This window comes from Oculina patagonica, chromosome 8, assembly GCF_052425735.1.
Source record: "Oculina patagonica isolate OP01 chromosome 8, crgOcupat, whole genome shotgun sequence".
Taxonomy (NCBI): domain Eukaryota; kingdom Metazoa; phylum Cnidaria; class Anthozoa; order Scleractinia; family Oculinidae; genus Oculina; species Oculina patagonica.
The window spans coordinates 30,449,132-30,464,862 of NC_135765.1; the positions used below are offsets into that span (position 1 = coordinate 30,449,132).

The following is a 15,731-nucleotide window of genomic DNA, read 5'->3' on the forward strand; positions in this document are numbered from 1 at the left end:
GGATGAAGTGCTCTGTACCATTCGCCCTTTTGCCCCATAGCCTCACAGGGTCAGCTTTCCCCTTATAGTGGGGCCCCCCCAGTGTTGCTGTTGTTGGTTGTTGTGATTGTTCCCAAGGGTCCTAGAGATTAGGACCCCAGTTTCTTGGGAACCAGGGCATGTGGTTGTGTTTGTTCCCAAGGGTCCTAGAGATTAGGACCCCAGTTTCTTGGGAACTAGGGCTTCCTGAAAGGAAGGAGAGGATTCCAGTCTCTCGTTGCCAACCAACTAACCTGTGATACATGTACCCTGCATGATTTCTATTGATGATTCTGATTGGCAACTCGAGCACTTCATCCCTTACCCCTTTTCTCCCACTGAACTTGTTGTCTTGTTTTGACTTCATGGGTTGGGAACATTAATTGGAAATAATAAAACAAAAAAGCCGGACTCTGGAAACACTTTGAATAAGAAAACACTTTTTACTCACAATTTGAAGACAGTACACATCTTTCAAGTGCATTAAACTATATTCATTCATTGTGCAATCACTGAGAAAAAAGCTCAGTTTCATAGTTTCATGATAGTTTATAGGCAATCGTAACTATTTTTCTTTAACTTCCTTGTGGTTACAAAAAATAATCACTTAATTTTTTTTTCTAAAATTTCGTATAAAAAATGCGGTGGTGGATTTTATACAACACAGCTCATGCAAAAAGACGAAACCTGTAAAATAAAATTTCAAACCTCCACGTGAGAAGAATCCTTTTTGTTAACTTAAATAAGAGTCTCTATTGTTGCTTTAGTTGCTCAAAAGTTAAAACAACACGATTACCATGTTCAAGGCGGAGTTTACTGGTTACCACTTCAGTAATGCGATTTCTAATCAAATTTAACTGTCAGACTTAAGTTCTCTTGTAATGCTTCAGCTAGTCCAGTAGCACCGTGCTCACCAATGTTATTGTAAGACAAATCCAACTCTGTCAGACTGGTCTTGTTTTGTAATGCTTCAGCTAGTCCAGCAGCACCGTGGGCACCAATGTTATTGCCAGACAAATCCAACTCTGTCAGACTTGTGTTGTTTTGTAATGCTTCAGCTAGTCCAGCAGCACCGTGGTCGCCAATGTTATTGTTAGTCAAATCCAACACTGTCAGACTTGTGTTGTTTTGTAATGCTTCAGCTAGTCCAGTAGCACCGTGGTCACCAATGTTATTGCCAGACAAATCCAACTCTGTCAGACTTGTGTTGTTTTGTAATGCTTCAGCTAGTCCAGCAGCACCGTGGTCGCCAATGTTATTGCCAGACAAATACAACACTGTCAGACTTGTGTTGTTTTGTAATGCTTCAGCTAGTCCAGTAGCACCGTGGTCACCAATGTTATTGCTATACAAATTCAACACTGTCAGACTTGTGTTGTTTTGTAATGCTTCAGCTAGTCCAGTATCACCGTGGTCACCAAAGTTATTGTCAGACAAATCCAACCCTGTCAGACTTGTGTTGTTTTGTAATGCTTCAGCTAGTCCAGTAGCACCGTGGTCGCCAATGATATTGACAGACAAATGCAACACTGTCAGACTTGTGTTGTTTTGTAATGCTTCAGCTAGTCCAGCAGCACCGTGGACGCCAATGTTATTGCCAGACAAATGCAACGCTGTCAGACTTGTGTTGTTTTGTAATGCTTCAGCTAGTCCAGCAGCACCGTGGTCGCCAATGTTATTGTCAGACAAATGCAACACTGTCAGACTTGAATTGCACTTAAGTGCTTCAGCTAGAACAACAGCGTCGGCGCCAGTTATCCTTCTGAGACGAAGAGCTATACGTTTAAGCAATGAACCAGAAACACGTGCCAATTTTATGTGAAAATTACTGTTTTCTTTTTTACATTCTCCTATGCACTCCACTACAACAGAAAAGCAGTCACCGTCATCTTCATGGTTCACTTGTGTTATACTCTTGACAAGAGCTTCTGTTGTTTTTTCGCAACGTGCCGCTATCATGCCACATGTGAATTTAAGTACCTCTTGCAGCTCATGAAAGTATCTTCTGTCACCAGCTAAGCTGTCGCAACTGATTTCTTTATCGTCTTTATCGAGAAGCCGACAACACAGATAAAAAGCTGCAAAAAATTCTTGAAAACTCTTATGTAGAAAGCTGTAACGTCGGCGCGGTCTTAGTTTGCTGCCTCCTGGTTGAACTGACAGAAATCCGTATCCAGGTAGGTCAGCTGAATGGCTTCCAAGCTCACTTTCTTCAAAGTCCAAGTTGTCTTCACGCAGACCCTTCAAAGCTATCCAGCCAAGGTGTTGCAACTGAGTCTTGAAAGCTTTAATGAGATCCTCGTTGTTTTCTGGTAATCCTTTCTTCTGTATGTACCGTCTTAAGACACACTGTACTATTTCCATGTATAGTTCAGTTCTACGTTCTGGAAAAACTCCCTGAAATTCTTCGCAGACGAGGCAAAGAAGTGCAATGTTAAGAGGGTTTGCTGACATTTCTTTTAGGTTTTTATCATTTTCCAACTTGGACGAGAGCTTTTTGGCCAAATCCTCCGTGGTTTTGAAGTACTTGGCAATAAACTTCCGTGCATCTTCTTCGGTAAATCCTTCGATCTCCAGCAGGGTGTCACAGTGTATTCTTACCTTTATTCCAGCCTCGTGTCGTGCCGTAGCAACCAGGTGACATTTTGGAAGTACTCTGCCTTGAATGATTTCTGAAAACATTGGCAGTTCATTCGTTGGAACCTCGTCTAATCCATCAAGTATCAGCAGTACGTTAGACTGGTTCTGGCGAATGAAGTTGAAGAATCCTTCTCTGACGTCTTCTTCAACATCTCGAGGCAGAAGGTGATCATCAATGGCCTCCTGTAGGTACTTCGGCAACACATCTTTTTCTCTTTTCTCTCGAGGAAGACGGTCATCAACGGACTTCATATCACGACACCTCAGCAGCAACACTGTTTCAAACCTTGGAAAGCAATCTTCAGAATCTTCTTTTTCTTGTTTTCCTGCAGCCCAGTCATAAACAAGTTTTTTGCAGTACGTTGTCTTCCCCATACCAGGTTTTCCTTCAATTAACACTGTTCTTGGTTGTGGACATTCTTTATGTGGTTTGAAGATCCCAGACATGTTCACAGTGTCGGTTGTCTCTGTTCCTCTCGTTTTCTTCCTGCTGACCACTTTGAGTCTGGTGAAAATATCATCAAGATGAAAGTGAAACTCTTCACACCATGGAAACGGAGCAAGCCAACCCTCGCGGAGTTTGTAGAGTTGACGAATTCCATCAATAATCTCGGTTGGATCAAAGACATCTAGAAGTAAATATATAAAAGCCACTTCAAGTACCTTGTCTATGCATAGATATAAATTTAGACCTGAGATATATATCTGGACATAAGACAAATGGAAAGTTAAAAAGACAAAGATAAAACGAAAAACAGGAATAACAGAAAGGCAGTCACTTTGTTAATCTTTCTCTACTTAAGCTCGCTCCTTCCTATACCTTCCTTTTTCGTTTCTTCTCTTGGTGTCATTTGACTATTCAACTTCTTACTGATGCTTTGTACTTCACTTCTTAGCTGCTTTAAATTGTCTCGGGTTTCGTCTAAGGATAAGGTGTTATACATCAGTTTTGAGAAGTACATTCAAGTCAATCCATCAAACCAGAACGTTTTTATTGTTTTACCTCGATTATCTACAACACCTTGCTATCATGATGTCACAAAATAGCAAAGCAAATTGAACAAAGAGAGCCCACCAAAACAAGCCCTGGAATGAGCGACGGACAGAAAATGACATTTTAAACTTTTTTAGAGTAGACGCATTTAGTTGAAAGCCCAGCCAAAGAATTGAAAATATAATTCCTGCTGAAGTGACTCTTGTAATGCACCGTGACACTTTCAATGCGGATTTTATAATCTCGAGCTTAGAATACAATATACTACACGAAATCAGTACTTTTTCACCTTTGCAAAAACTTTTCTTTCGCTTAATCTGTTTTGTACTGTGCCTAAGCTTTTTCCGATTTCCATTTTGAACTGACCTTCATCCTTGGTTTCTTCTCTTTGTGCCATCAAAGTGTCCAACTTGTCACTCATGTTTCCTATCTCACTTTTCATCTGTTCAAGGTCGTTTCTGAGTTTTTCTGAGGATAGAGCAGTTTTCAATTGAGTGTCGTAAAACCAAAACCAAAGTAATTACTCTGGCCAATCACAAAGGACCCAGACAACCCAGTGAACCAATCAAAACTCGAAGCAAATACATGTAGCTGGCACGAAGTGCGGGAAAACGTGCGCGAGCGAGTCACGATTGGTTTTGGTTTTAGTTCTGATTGGCTGAGAAAGTGGCGCGAGATTTTTACCAAAGCAAACGCAATTTACTTTCGTCACTCAAGTGAAAACCGCTCTAAAAATTTTACATTAGCGTTTGTTCAAGTGCAATGGTAAATAAATGTTCTGTTATGAGCTGTCTTAGCTGTCTAAGTTGTCATCACTATTCATAGTTATATCAAATTAGAAAAATATTTAAGTGTGGGCAAGCATAAAATTTTTCGCAGTTTGAGTAATAAATTAATCACCACTAGTTCTTGTGTTGCGCTTAGGCCCTGTCCACATTAATCTGGATAAACTTGAAAACGGAGAAATTTGAAAACGCCGTATAAAATGTTTTCCATTTACATTAATCCGGACAAAATTGAAAATTTGAAAACGATAGTCTTCATCGGACGAAGCGTTACAACGCATGCACAAAGCTATTAGTCCGGCGGCTTAGCTCGAAATTTTAGTTGAATTGTGCACTTTTTGATACAAGCATGAAACTTGGCACAATGAAAGTGGTCACCAACAGAAATTTTTTCAGATATAGTGCCAAGCCCGAAAAACACCGGTCTCCATGGAAACCTTAATTTATTAACCCTATTCAGACCGGGCTTTTTTGGATCTTTTCAGACCTCCGTAACGTCCAAAATATTTAAGCAATCACAATGAAACTTAGGGAATATATAGTACGTCCAAACACCTATCTTTTGGTATACGTCACGTGGAAAGATGACGTCACATCACGTGACAATTATATCATAATGTCAAAACAGCCGCCATCTTGGATCCGCCATCTTGGATTTCGAATTTTTTCCAAAACGTCATAAAACCGCCCAAAATTACTGCAAAGTACTCAAAATCAATAAAACTGTGCTTAAAAACCGTAAAAGGATTAAAATAATTGCATTAAAATTATTTTTCATTAATAGAAACACGAAAATTACAAAATTGGAAAAACATGCCTGTCAAAATACCGTTGCCATGGTGACGTCAAGTTTTTGACACAACAACTTATCCTACCAAAGTATTTCCAGATAAATTTTAGATAAATTCGCAAAGTTTGGTAGCGTTTGGTTGAATCTTGAAAAAGTTATCAGCGTTCAAAGTCAGCGCGGGCACTTTCCGCCCCTCCCGGTCCGGATAGGGTTAAAATCAATGAAATTTCGTGAAATATTTGTTTGTCCTGGTTTATAGACAAATACTATTATGCCAGGTAGTGATACAAAGTCACACGTACAAAATTTAGAATGAAATGCTGTAATTTAGACTGTTCAAAGCCCTATATTTTCCTATTTTTCTTCTGTTAGCGAACGGTTCACCGATCGAGAGACCTGGACGCTAGCGCAAAACGAAAGACGCGAGGGAGCAGAGGGCGGGGAACGAAAAATCTTTTCCCATGCAATAATTTCCTATTTAATTATTGGTATCAAACAGATGGTAAAAAATAACAATTGTAAGCCTTATTAAAAGCATTCATATCTGTATTTATGAATAAAAATCAACAATAAAAGGTTTATAAAAGTACAAGAAGAAATACTTCGTGGGGAGGGGGCAGGGGGGCCTTTCTGCTGAAAATGTCATTGCAGTTTACTAGCTGAAAATAGGAAATTGGCGTTGGCACTATATCAAGAATTGATAAGTATGCGAATGCTTGTAATCCTGCAAAGTTTGGTGCTTGTATCAAAAATCGCACAATTCAGGAGCTAAGCCGCCGGACTATATTGTAAAGCTAATGAAACCTTTTCTTTTGACGGAGATCACATGACTCTAGATCTTTGACGTCAGTGTTTTCGAAAAGCTCCGTTTTCGCCGTCCACACTTGTGCGATTTGCAAATTTCTCCACTTTGCAGAGCGTTTTTGAAAAGCTCCGTTTTCGGTCACCGAAAATGCCGTTTCAGTGTGAACGGTTGGCATCGGAGCTTGTCCGACGATCTTTTCTGTAAATAGTCTCCTTCCAGCCGTTCTTTTTTGGGATGTCACGCAACGCTCCCCCAAAGCGTTGAGCATTGGAGCGTTGGGTGACAGGGATGGGGAGCAGGGATGGCGCAGTAGTGAGAGCGCTCGCCTCCCACCAATGTGGCCCAGGTTCGATTCCCGGACCTGGCGTCATATGTGGGTTGAGTTTGTTGTTGGTTCTCGTCCTTGCTCCGAGGGTTTTTCTCCGGGTTCTCCGGTTTTCCACCCTCCACAAAACTCAACACCTCTAAATTCCAATTCGATCGGGAATCCGAGGGCCACAGGTTTGTCAGTCGAAAGACTGTTATGTGCAACCCTCGTAAAACAAAGTTGATTTATTTTATTTATTTATTTACTATAAATATTTAATAATAATAAATATTTTATTTATTTACTCTAGTGCAGCATAAATTAAGGTATTTTTGGAAAGCCAATTCACATTGGTCTTGCCCCACCTGAAGTAATATATAAAACACGTGAGACAGTGTTTCATCGAGATATCCAAACACCGATAAGAAAGTTGAAAATACGACGCGCAGGCGGCGCAGCGGAGTATTTTTGACGAAATTCGAGGTGTTTGGATAGCGGATGAAACACTGTCTCGAGTGTTCGATGTATCTTCTCAATGGAAACAAAAACTACGGAGTAAACGGAGAAATAAAATCGTAAAAATCTAACTAATTAAGACCGGGTATCCAAACCTCCTTCACGGTTGTGATTTTCTTTGTTTTAACTTGATGAATTATTAATGAGTTTGACAAAGTAATACAAAAGCGTTTGAAACATTCAAGGGTAAATGGGTTAAAACACTTCGTTGAAATTTTTGAGCTAGCCCTTAACACAAAACATTAATATTTGAGTCAAAAGCATTAGCTTCATTGCTTAATTTGTAACAGTTCGGTATACTGTATATCCAATACTTTTTCTGTTGATGTAATTCGTTTTGAAAGCAAAATGGGATAATGCTTTGGCAGACCGGGCTTTTTTGACCAGGGGGTGGGAGGTTCGCTATGTAACTTGCAAAATATTTAAGAAATCACAATGAAACTTATAGTATGTCCAAACATCTTTCTTTTGGTATACGTCACGTGGGATGATGACGTCACATCACGTGACAATTATATAATGATGTCAAAACAGCCGCCATCTTGACTTTCAAAATTTTTCCAAAATGCCAGAAAACCACCCAAAATAAATACAAATTACACAAAATCAATAAAACTGTGCTTAAAAACCGTAAAAAGGTAAAAATTTTACACCAAAATTACAAATTTGGGAAAACATGCCTATCAAAATGCCGTTGCCATGGTGATGTCAAGTTCTTGACACAACATCCTATCCTACCAACCTATTCCCAGATTAATTATATAGCTGTCAGTAAATCCTATATTGTCAGCACAGCTATTTTTCCTTAATTTCTGAGAACTGTCCAATTTGGGATTAAATTTGGATAGTTTTAATTAGGACATTCAGGTAAAATGCACAAAATGCACAAACTACGGCCTACGGCCTCGTCCAATTTTGGCTGCCCTCAGAATTTTTTTTTCATCAAATTTTTTTCAAATTGGACAGCATTTAGTCCAATTACGTATACAAATTTTTAGATAACCCACAAAGTTTGGCAGGGTTTGGTTGAATCTTGAAAAAGTTATAAGCGTTCAAAGTCAGCGCGGGCCTCAAAAGCTGCCAAACCACTTCCTCAAGAGCATGAGCTCTCCAAGCCAAGGCAAAGCAAGCAGCGTTGGAAGCGAGGATTGCACAACTTGATCACGTTGAAGATGCAAGGAAAGAAGCAGAAGGATTGAGGCTATGAGTGGAATTTGCAGCTGCTACTGCTATCAGCAAAGTGTTAGAAAATGCGATTAAGGACGATGAGCAGCCATATTTAGGCTTTGGTGATGCTGGCAATGATGACACAGCATCCGACTACTGGACTGAACCAACGAGACAGTTCGGAAAAACACCTCAAGGTAAAGCACCTCAACTGATGTAAAGTCAAAGCATTTGACTGGTTCAGCAGCAGAGCAGTGACAAGAAGCACAATAATTTGCCTTGGAAACTACTCCCCTGCAGCACGGCGTTGTTATTGCGCTTTTCAGTAACAAGCGAGCTCTGAAGTTCAAAACCCAACTAACGACACAAAAAAGTAACCTTTGCCGAAACCAGCCGGTAGTAAGTCAGTCAGTATTTTCCAGCGTTGTTGTTTCTTTGAGTCGAAATTGAAACCATTCTTTAATTCTTTAATTTCTAAGTGTTGACAGCTTTTTTTCAAACACTCGCCATCAAACCGCAAGTGTACACGCATTCGTAATTTCCTTAGAGTGACGTATTCATTACCCAAAGCGACAAATTATTTTTTCGGGAAACAAATTGTTTTACAGGATCTGTCGGACCGATGGGAGGTGTGAAATAAAGGTCACCTACGATACCCCTATTTGCAAAATAGTTGTTATAAAAACTGACCTTCAACTTGGCTTGGTTCTTTTGCTTTCAACAAATTGTCCATCTTTTCGCTCACACTTTTCACTTGATTTTCCACCTGCTCAAGTTTGTCTTTGATGTTTCCTGAGGATTAAAACTATTTTTCAAGATTTAATTTCTACAAGGGTTATAATAAGTACAGTACTAGCCTGATAACTCGAACTCTGAAGTGAAACGAAAACAGTTCGAGTTTGCGAGGGTTCGAGCTATCGGGGTCGATTGAATATTCAATTTGCCATGCTTTTAATTGATAGTCCTCTCGTTTGAAACTGTAACACGATTATGCATTCTTGTGATAAGATCGGAAAATGACTGTCAAATACGTTATCTCGTTATCTGTTATCTCATCATCTGTGTATTGTAGTTCCGTCGTTTATCGATGCAACTTTGATTACAGCCGTCCATTGTGAAGTAAATGATTAGAATCGTAGTTGCCTGATTTGCAACATTTTAGGCCGGCTAAATTCTAATATACCTTCTATCTCATCAAGTTTGTCCTTGATTTTGTCTTCATCTTTCTTCCATTCCTTTAGCAGTTCTCTGTAGTGTTCCTCCGTGTCAGGATCCATGCACTCATTCTTGAGCTTATTGATAGCGGCTCCATAACTCGCTCCTCCCAGTGCTACCAACGCGTTACTGATATCCTGCCAGTAGGTGTTAAACGTAGCATCGTCAACAGAAGCTTGGCTGGCATGGCCGTATACAGTATTACGGTAGTACTTCACCCTGGCTATGTTGGCTTCTTTACTTGTGTCAGCAGGAGGCGGAAGACTGTCCCAGCCAGTGATGGGAGCGTGTAAACCACAGATGTTCCTCAGCAGTACCATTAATAGCGTTATATCAAAGCTCGCTGACGAAACAGTTGAAGGGATAGTAGGGAACAACTTTCCCCATTGAGTAGGGTTGAGAATTTTCTTCTTCCTAAGGGTCTGTAGTGTTGTATGTTCTGGACGACGTGCCAAAACAAGATGCAGTCCTGTTGGAGGGTGTATACCATCAAAAGTGTCTCTCAAGGCCTGGGATCCCACATCCACCAGAAGACGACACAACCGAGCGTAGTTGGTCGTCTCCTTGGTGGATGCAACTGGTGGTGGAGCAGCTGAAGCCATGGGCTGACGACCAAATAAACCTACAGAAACGTTTTTATGTTAGTACATGAATTATACCTTATTGCAAATTATAGGAAATTAACGCTTGTGTTAATTAAGGTATTTGAATTTAACGCAACTTACATTAACACGAATCGAAGAAAAAATTACTTCCCAATAAAGGTAATTGACGCGTAATAGAGGGAAACATTTAAAAATGAAGGAAATTACCGCGACATACACAAAGAAAAAAACTTGTTGAGACAACAGGAACAAGTTTATTTTAATGCTAGGCGTATGATCCGAGACGAAAATAATGTTCGTGATAATTTAGTCTAACGTATGGGTCAGAAGCGAAGGAATCTGAAAGCTTTGAGCGTTCTTCGCAGTTTTAGTGATACCGGTAGATTTCCACCTTTTTTCTAGGAGATTAGAACGACTGGACTGTATCGCGAAATTGGGGCCAAAATAACGAAAATTGAGGTCATGGAAATTAACTTGAATTAGCGCGAAGTTTTGGAATTCGCGTTAATTTTATAAAGCGTTAATTTCCCATGATAAGCTATGTATTACTCGCTATTGGTTTCTTGTAAGCTAGTAATTGTAACAAGTTGAGCGACATTCTTTTTAATTTTGTTGTTGTGGTTATCATCAGCTGAGCTGTGTCTGCAGATTACGGATGGTCCTATCTGGGTTTACACAAAAGATGAGCAATTAACACTAGAGAAAATGCAACAAAGCAATTACACAGATACCAATTTTGTAGACCTTCATAAATTCATATGTCAACAAAATACTGCTTACCTTAATTCATGAAGATAATAATGTTCTTTTATAGTTTATTTCTCTGTTCCTAATCCCCAGGTGCTAACCGTCCACATTAGGAATAGTGAAGAAAGACCTGCAGATGAAGGCTGTATTCATTTACTTATTCTGCTTAATTATCATTGCTCAAGCTAATTTTATCATAGAAACATTGAACAATCATACGAAAAAGCCGAAACTGTTTAAAGAAAGCTGATAAAGCTTGATAACCTGAAAGTGTTTCTTTATTATATACGACAGTTCCTTAGAAACTCTCTAATGCAATACTGGAAGACGTTTTCATAGCCTAACTAACCTTTGGTAAAAATATTCACGAAAACCATTTTTATTCACTACTGATTAGATATTGGGTCATATAATTTGACAAAATTTTCTTCTTATTTTTTACTTTCAGTAAGGACAAAATACGCGAGGCCGGGAATTTTTATCCATGCCAGTAAGAACATAATGTAGGATCAAGAGAAAATCAGATCAGTTACGAGTTTTACCGTACCCAAATTCGCAAGTAGACAATCAGAAGCGCGATCTACTGTCCTGATATCCTACAATATCAAGTCACAGACCTGACTGAAAGACTGGAGTCGGAATTTCCAAATTTTTCGCTTAATTTTGATTTTGAAAATTTAGAGAATGAAACTCCAAACAAACGAGTGTAAAAAAAAGTAAGAAGAAGAATTTGGTAAAAGTGTTGAAGACCAAGTCAACACAATTTGCAGTACGTACCTTGCAAGCATGGCTTCAACAGAGCGATAAATATAACCGGATTTTTGGCTAAATTTGGGCGGGTACTAGTAAAATACGTAATCGTACCTTTTTAGTACTATCAGGCTCGTTTGGTCTCGCCATGGGTATTTTGGCTCGACTGCGTCTCGCCAAAATACGAACCATGGCTCGACCAAACTCGCCTAATATGCTACCGAAGCGTACCAAAATGGTACGATTAGGTATAAATATCTCCCTTAACAACAGTTACAATAAAGAATGCAAATGCCAATTACAGACTGAAATGAAACTCACTTAGGTTTCTATACAAAAATAAAACTGACTTACAACTCTTAAAATAAAACTCTTTTCAGACTTAGTTGCAGTGCAACTCGAGCTTCCTCTGGCTGTAACGGGCTGCACACTGCTCTTTCTCTCACATTTTGCAAAGTAGAAGTTTTCTATTTCGAACTCTCTCGCATGTTAAACTGCCTATGTCTAACTTGTTTATTCTTTCGCTACAATGAAGCTGTTGTATTTGCTTATTCTTGCATGCCTTTCTGGACCCGTTTTGAATAAATTTAGGATTGAAAGGTTAAGCCAGTCAAGCCATGATCAAAGATATAACTATTCCTCTTAACCATTGAAAAAGGAAAGTAAATCAAGTGTTTGACGAATTAGCATTTGCGACACAAATTCACAAAAACCAACAAGCAAAAGTTTTCCACCTTTATTGTTTAGAGCAATCCATTATGACACTATGCTAAATATAAACTATTGATTACAAGCCTAGAACGCACATTCCAGACGTTCAAATGCAAACCGACAAATCGAAATAAAATTTTCTTACCTTACAAAATAAATTGGGTTCTTATTCACTTGTTCAAATTCTCTCGTAAATAAAGTAGAAGCAGGCAGTCAGCAAGGAGTTAAAAAGGCAGAAATAAACAGGTTGGGTATAATTACTAATGGCGTTTACACTGTAATAACATTATAATTAGTACGCGTTTTGAGGAAGTATTCCTTGAATTGTATCAACAAAACATCGATTATAAATCACAATAGCAGAGAAAATATTTTGAGTCTGATCCATGAGTCAAGTTTATAAATATCACATCCCCGAACAGTTGTGCAGTTGTCATCAAGGCTGGTGAGGTTCGCTGCTGAGCAAGTGGTTCTACTCCTAGCTAGTGTCGCTTCTAATGATCAAATTGTTTCCTGACGATCGCTGGTATGCTTGTTTTCATAAGCCTCTTTCGAAAGGATACTGATTCACTGACTAGTTTTGTTCAGTGGTTGTCAATGATTTACCGACATGAACAACAAGTTTGAAACAGGATAAATTTCACATTTCACTTCCGCTTTCGGTTAAGATATTCTCGTGTGATTACGTTTCTCGATATCTATTCGGGACTTTACTGCTACTAATGAATGACTGCTAGGTCACGATACATATAAACCGAAGAAAAAGCTTCTAACAATGAAACAATCTAGGAAATAAGTTAAACTTCTCCTGCTTTCTTTGCTTATCAATGCAGAGTAGATTGCGTTCGTTGCACATATATACTTAACTTTGCTTAACTTACTTACGTTTCATAAATTTTAATAAACGCATCGCGCTTACCTTGAAGGTAAAAGTCTCTGATTGAAGGCCTTTACTGCACTCACTTTGATGTTTGCAATCGATTCGCAGCCATTGACAACGTACAAATGTGGTCCAGAAGCTGCATGAAATGAACATCTACAATCAACAACGTTAATTACTGTGAATCTCGTCTGGTCACGCGAATTGAATAATCTCAGTAAATGTTCTTGCTTTACCTGTGACCTCGTTAAAGTGCTTTTATGTAGGTAAAATCGATTCATAAATCTTCTAGAATCAGTTCATGTTCGCCGATGCACTGGAAAGACGCTCTCCGCGCAAACTATAAAGGGTGTTGTTTTCACAGTGATCACGAGATCAGAAGCACTCAAGCAAAATGTGTGATGTAACATAATGAAATGTCACGCCAACTCTAAAATACCAACATTTTTGTTGTCACGTATTGTGGCGCGCTATGATCGGTAAATTTTGCCGTTATTGGATGGTTTTCTACGCTGAAGATGCACGGAAACTAAACCTCGCAAGTAAAGACAAAATTAGTTTTGAACGTAAGCCTGCATACATGAAGCATGAACCATGACAAAACGCAAAACTGATTAAACGATACAGGAGTATATTCACATTCTAATATTTCAGAAGACAGGGCCTTCCTTCTTCAAGGTCTTACAAAGAAGGACTCCAAAGATTGAACGTTACAGATTTAAAATATGGAAAATACCATGTAACACGTAAATAACAGAAGACTAAGTGACACGGATTAAGCCGGGTAATAGGTAACGGCAGAAAAACAAAACAAAACTAACGTTAAAATTTAAAATTTGAAAGGATGAAGAAACGTTTTAGCATGAATTTCAAAAATGCTATAAAAGATGCTACAAATGGCACAAAGCTTATACGAAAATAACAATATGAGTGATAAAATGAACTACGAAATGTTTTAATCCTAAAAAATCAAGCGTCTGACCTCATTCACTGACTAGTACTGGGCATGTTTTACTTGTCACGATTAGATTGAACGAGTTCAAGTGGAACTAGTTTCATGTCAGTAACGTTATGAGTGTTACACAGAAAATGTTCTGATTAAGTCGGTTTAGAGCTGTCAGTTTGTTTGCGATGTTCAATGAAACCCCAGGGTTGAAGTCGTCTTTACGTTTGGTTTCTCCTTCGTATTGTTTGTGTCAGCGGTTGCACTTTACCTATCCCCTTGCCTCTTCGAAATCGCGGCCCTCGCCCGGCTGAAGATTACTTGACCCTCGCCCCGCAGAAGGTTTCTCGAATCTACTAAAAGTTCTTGGTGTTTTAGGCGATTTTTCTCTTCCCTGTTCCTTCCTTCCTAAGATGGATCGCCTACAACACCTTAAAATACCACTTCAAGACGCAAGACAAGCAAAAGGACATAGTAAATGGCAAAAGTAAGTTTGCTTTTGTATATTTACTGGATTTTAAGCATAAATTGCTTAAATACGGGAAAATTGACCCAAATCCCATACAAAGCCTTACAATATTTCCAACAGTCTAAGTGTTACGCAACACCAATTTATACCAACCGACTGCTCGAAACGTGAGCTTGGGCTGCCTGTGTCGAAATCTATTTTTCGTGACAACCTCGTTCCTGGAAGTCGGGAAGTAGAGAGATCCTGGAAACGAGATTATACCAACGCTAGAGTGTTTATACTGACAGAGGAGCGATTACGGTTATAAAGGGTTTTTTCTTTTTCATGTAAGGGGCGTTTATTTGAAAAAGACTATTAGCTATGCATTTATTTACTGCATCGCCCACTCACATACATGGGAGGCGCGGTGGCCTAATGGTTAGTGCGCCGGACTCCAGATCGAGCGGTCCGAGTTCGAGCCCCGGCCGGATCACTTGTGTTGTGTTCTTGGGCAAGACACTTTACTCTCATAGTGCCTCTCTCCACCCAGGTGTATAAATGGGTACCGGCGACATAATGCTGGGGGGGAACCCTGCAATGGACTAGCATCCCATTCAGGGGGGAGTAGAAATATTCCTAGCCGCTTTATATGCTACGGAAACCTGGATAAGCTCCGGCAGTGTGGGCCGCTTGGCTCGTGGCTTCTCTTTTCCATCCACTCACATACATTAGTTGTCCTCGTAAATACGGTGGACGACTGTGAAAAACGCAGTGGTTTGCTTAATTATTTCGTAGGTCGTGTGTTATTAAAACACTTGAAAGGCAGTCAGACAAATAGAGGGAACTTATTGTAAAGATGACGATAAAGTTATAGTTACTCTGTATTGTTTAATAGTTGGGTGTTATTAGAAAACCAGGTAAGGATTTACACAGCTTGCTGCAGCTAAATGAAACTGCATAGTTTTTTTGAAAAAAAAAAAACTAGGCGAGGTACCTCTTTTCTCAGTTACCAAGATATTTTTCCATTAATAAGATAGCTTCTCATTCTCATTAATAATTCATCAAACAAAAACAAAGGAAATCACAACCGTGAAGGAGGATTGGATACCCGGTGTCAATTAGCATAGATTTTTACGATTTTATTTCTCCGTCGTTTACTTCGTAGTTTTTGTTTCGAGTGAGAAGATACATCTAAGGGCCTGTTTACATGATTCCGGAATGACTTTCATTAGGGCTTTCCACAAGTTGCTCGAGATTTCCCAAAAAGTTGCCCGTAATTTCTCAAAAAGTTGCCCAAAAGTTGCTCCAAAAATCCAAAAAAGTTGCTTCTGATAATAAAAGTTGCTCGAAAGTTGCTCCAAAAAATCCAAAACGCCGCTTCTAATCAAGAGAATTTCTCTAAATATATAA

At 39.2% G+C, this 15,731-nt stretch overlaps 1 protein-coding gene across 21 annotated transcripts in view; it reads right to left on the reverse strand.

Annotated features, from left to right (window-relative positions):
• Nucleotides 1-441: 441 nt before the first annotated feature.
• LOC144664461 (uncharacterized) overlaps nt 442-15,731 on the reverse strand; it is a 38,405-nt gene continuing 23,115 nt past the window's right edge. For 7 of the 21 annotated variants that reach the window (XM_078525589.1, XM_078525606.1, XM_078525600.1 and 4 more), the window contains 3 exons: nt 4,019-4,120; nt 3,479-3,580; nt 442-3,287 (listed from right to left, as the gene is read on the reverse strand). In XM_078525589.1, coding sequence (XP_078381715.1) covers nt 862-3,287; nt 3,479-3,580; nt 4,019-4,120 — 2,630 coding nt within the window. In that variant the 3' untranslated portion in view covers nt 442-861. Of the gene's footprint in view, nt 3,288-3,478; nt 3,581-4,018; nt 4,121-8,712; nt 8,815-9,205; nt 9,860-10,622; nt 10,720-12,969; nt 13,129-13,166; nt 13,269-15,731 lie in introns of those variants that run through there. The other 14 variants (XM_078525603.1, XM_078525598.1, XM_078525591.1 and 11 more) reach the window with 11 other exon arrangements.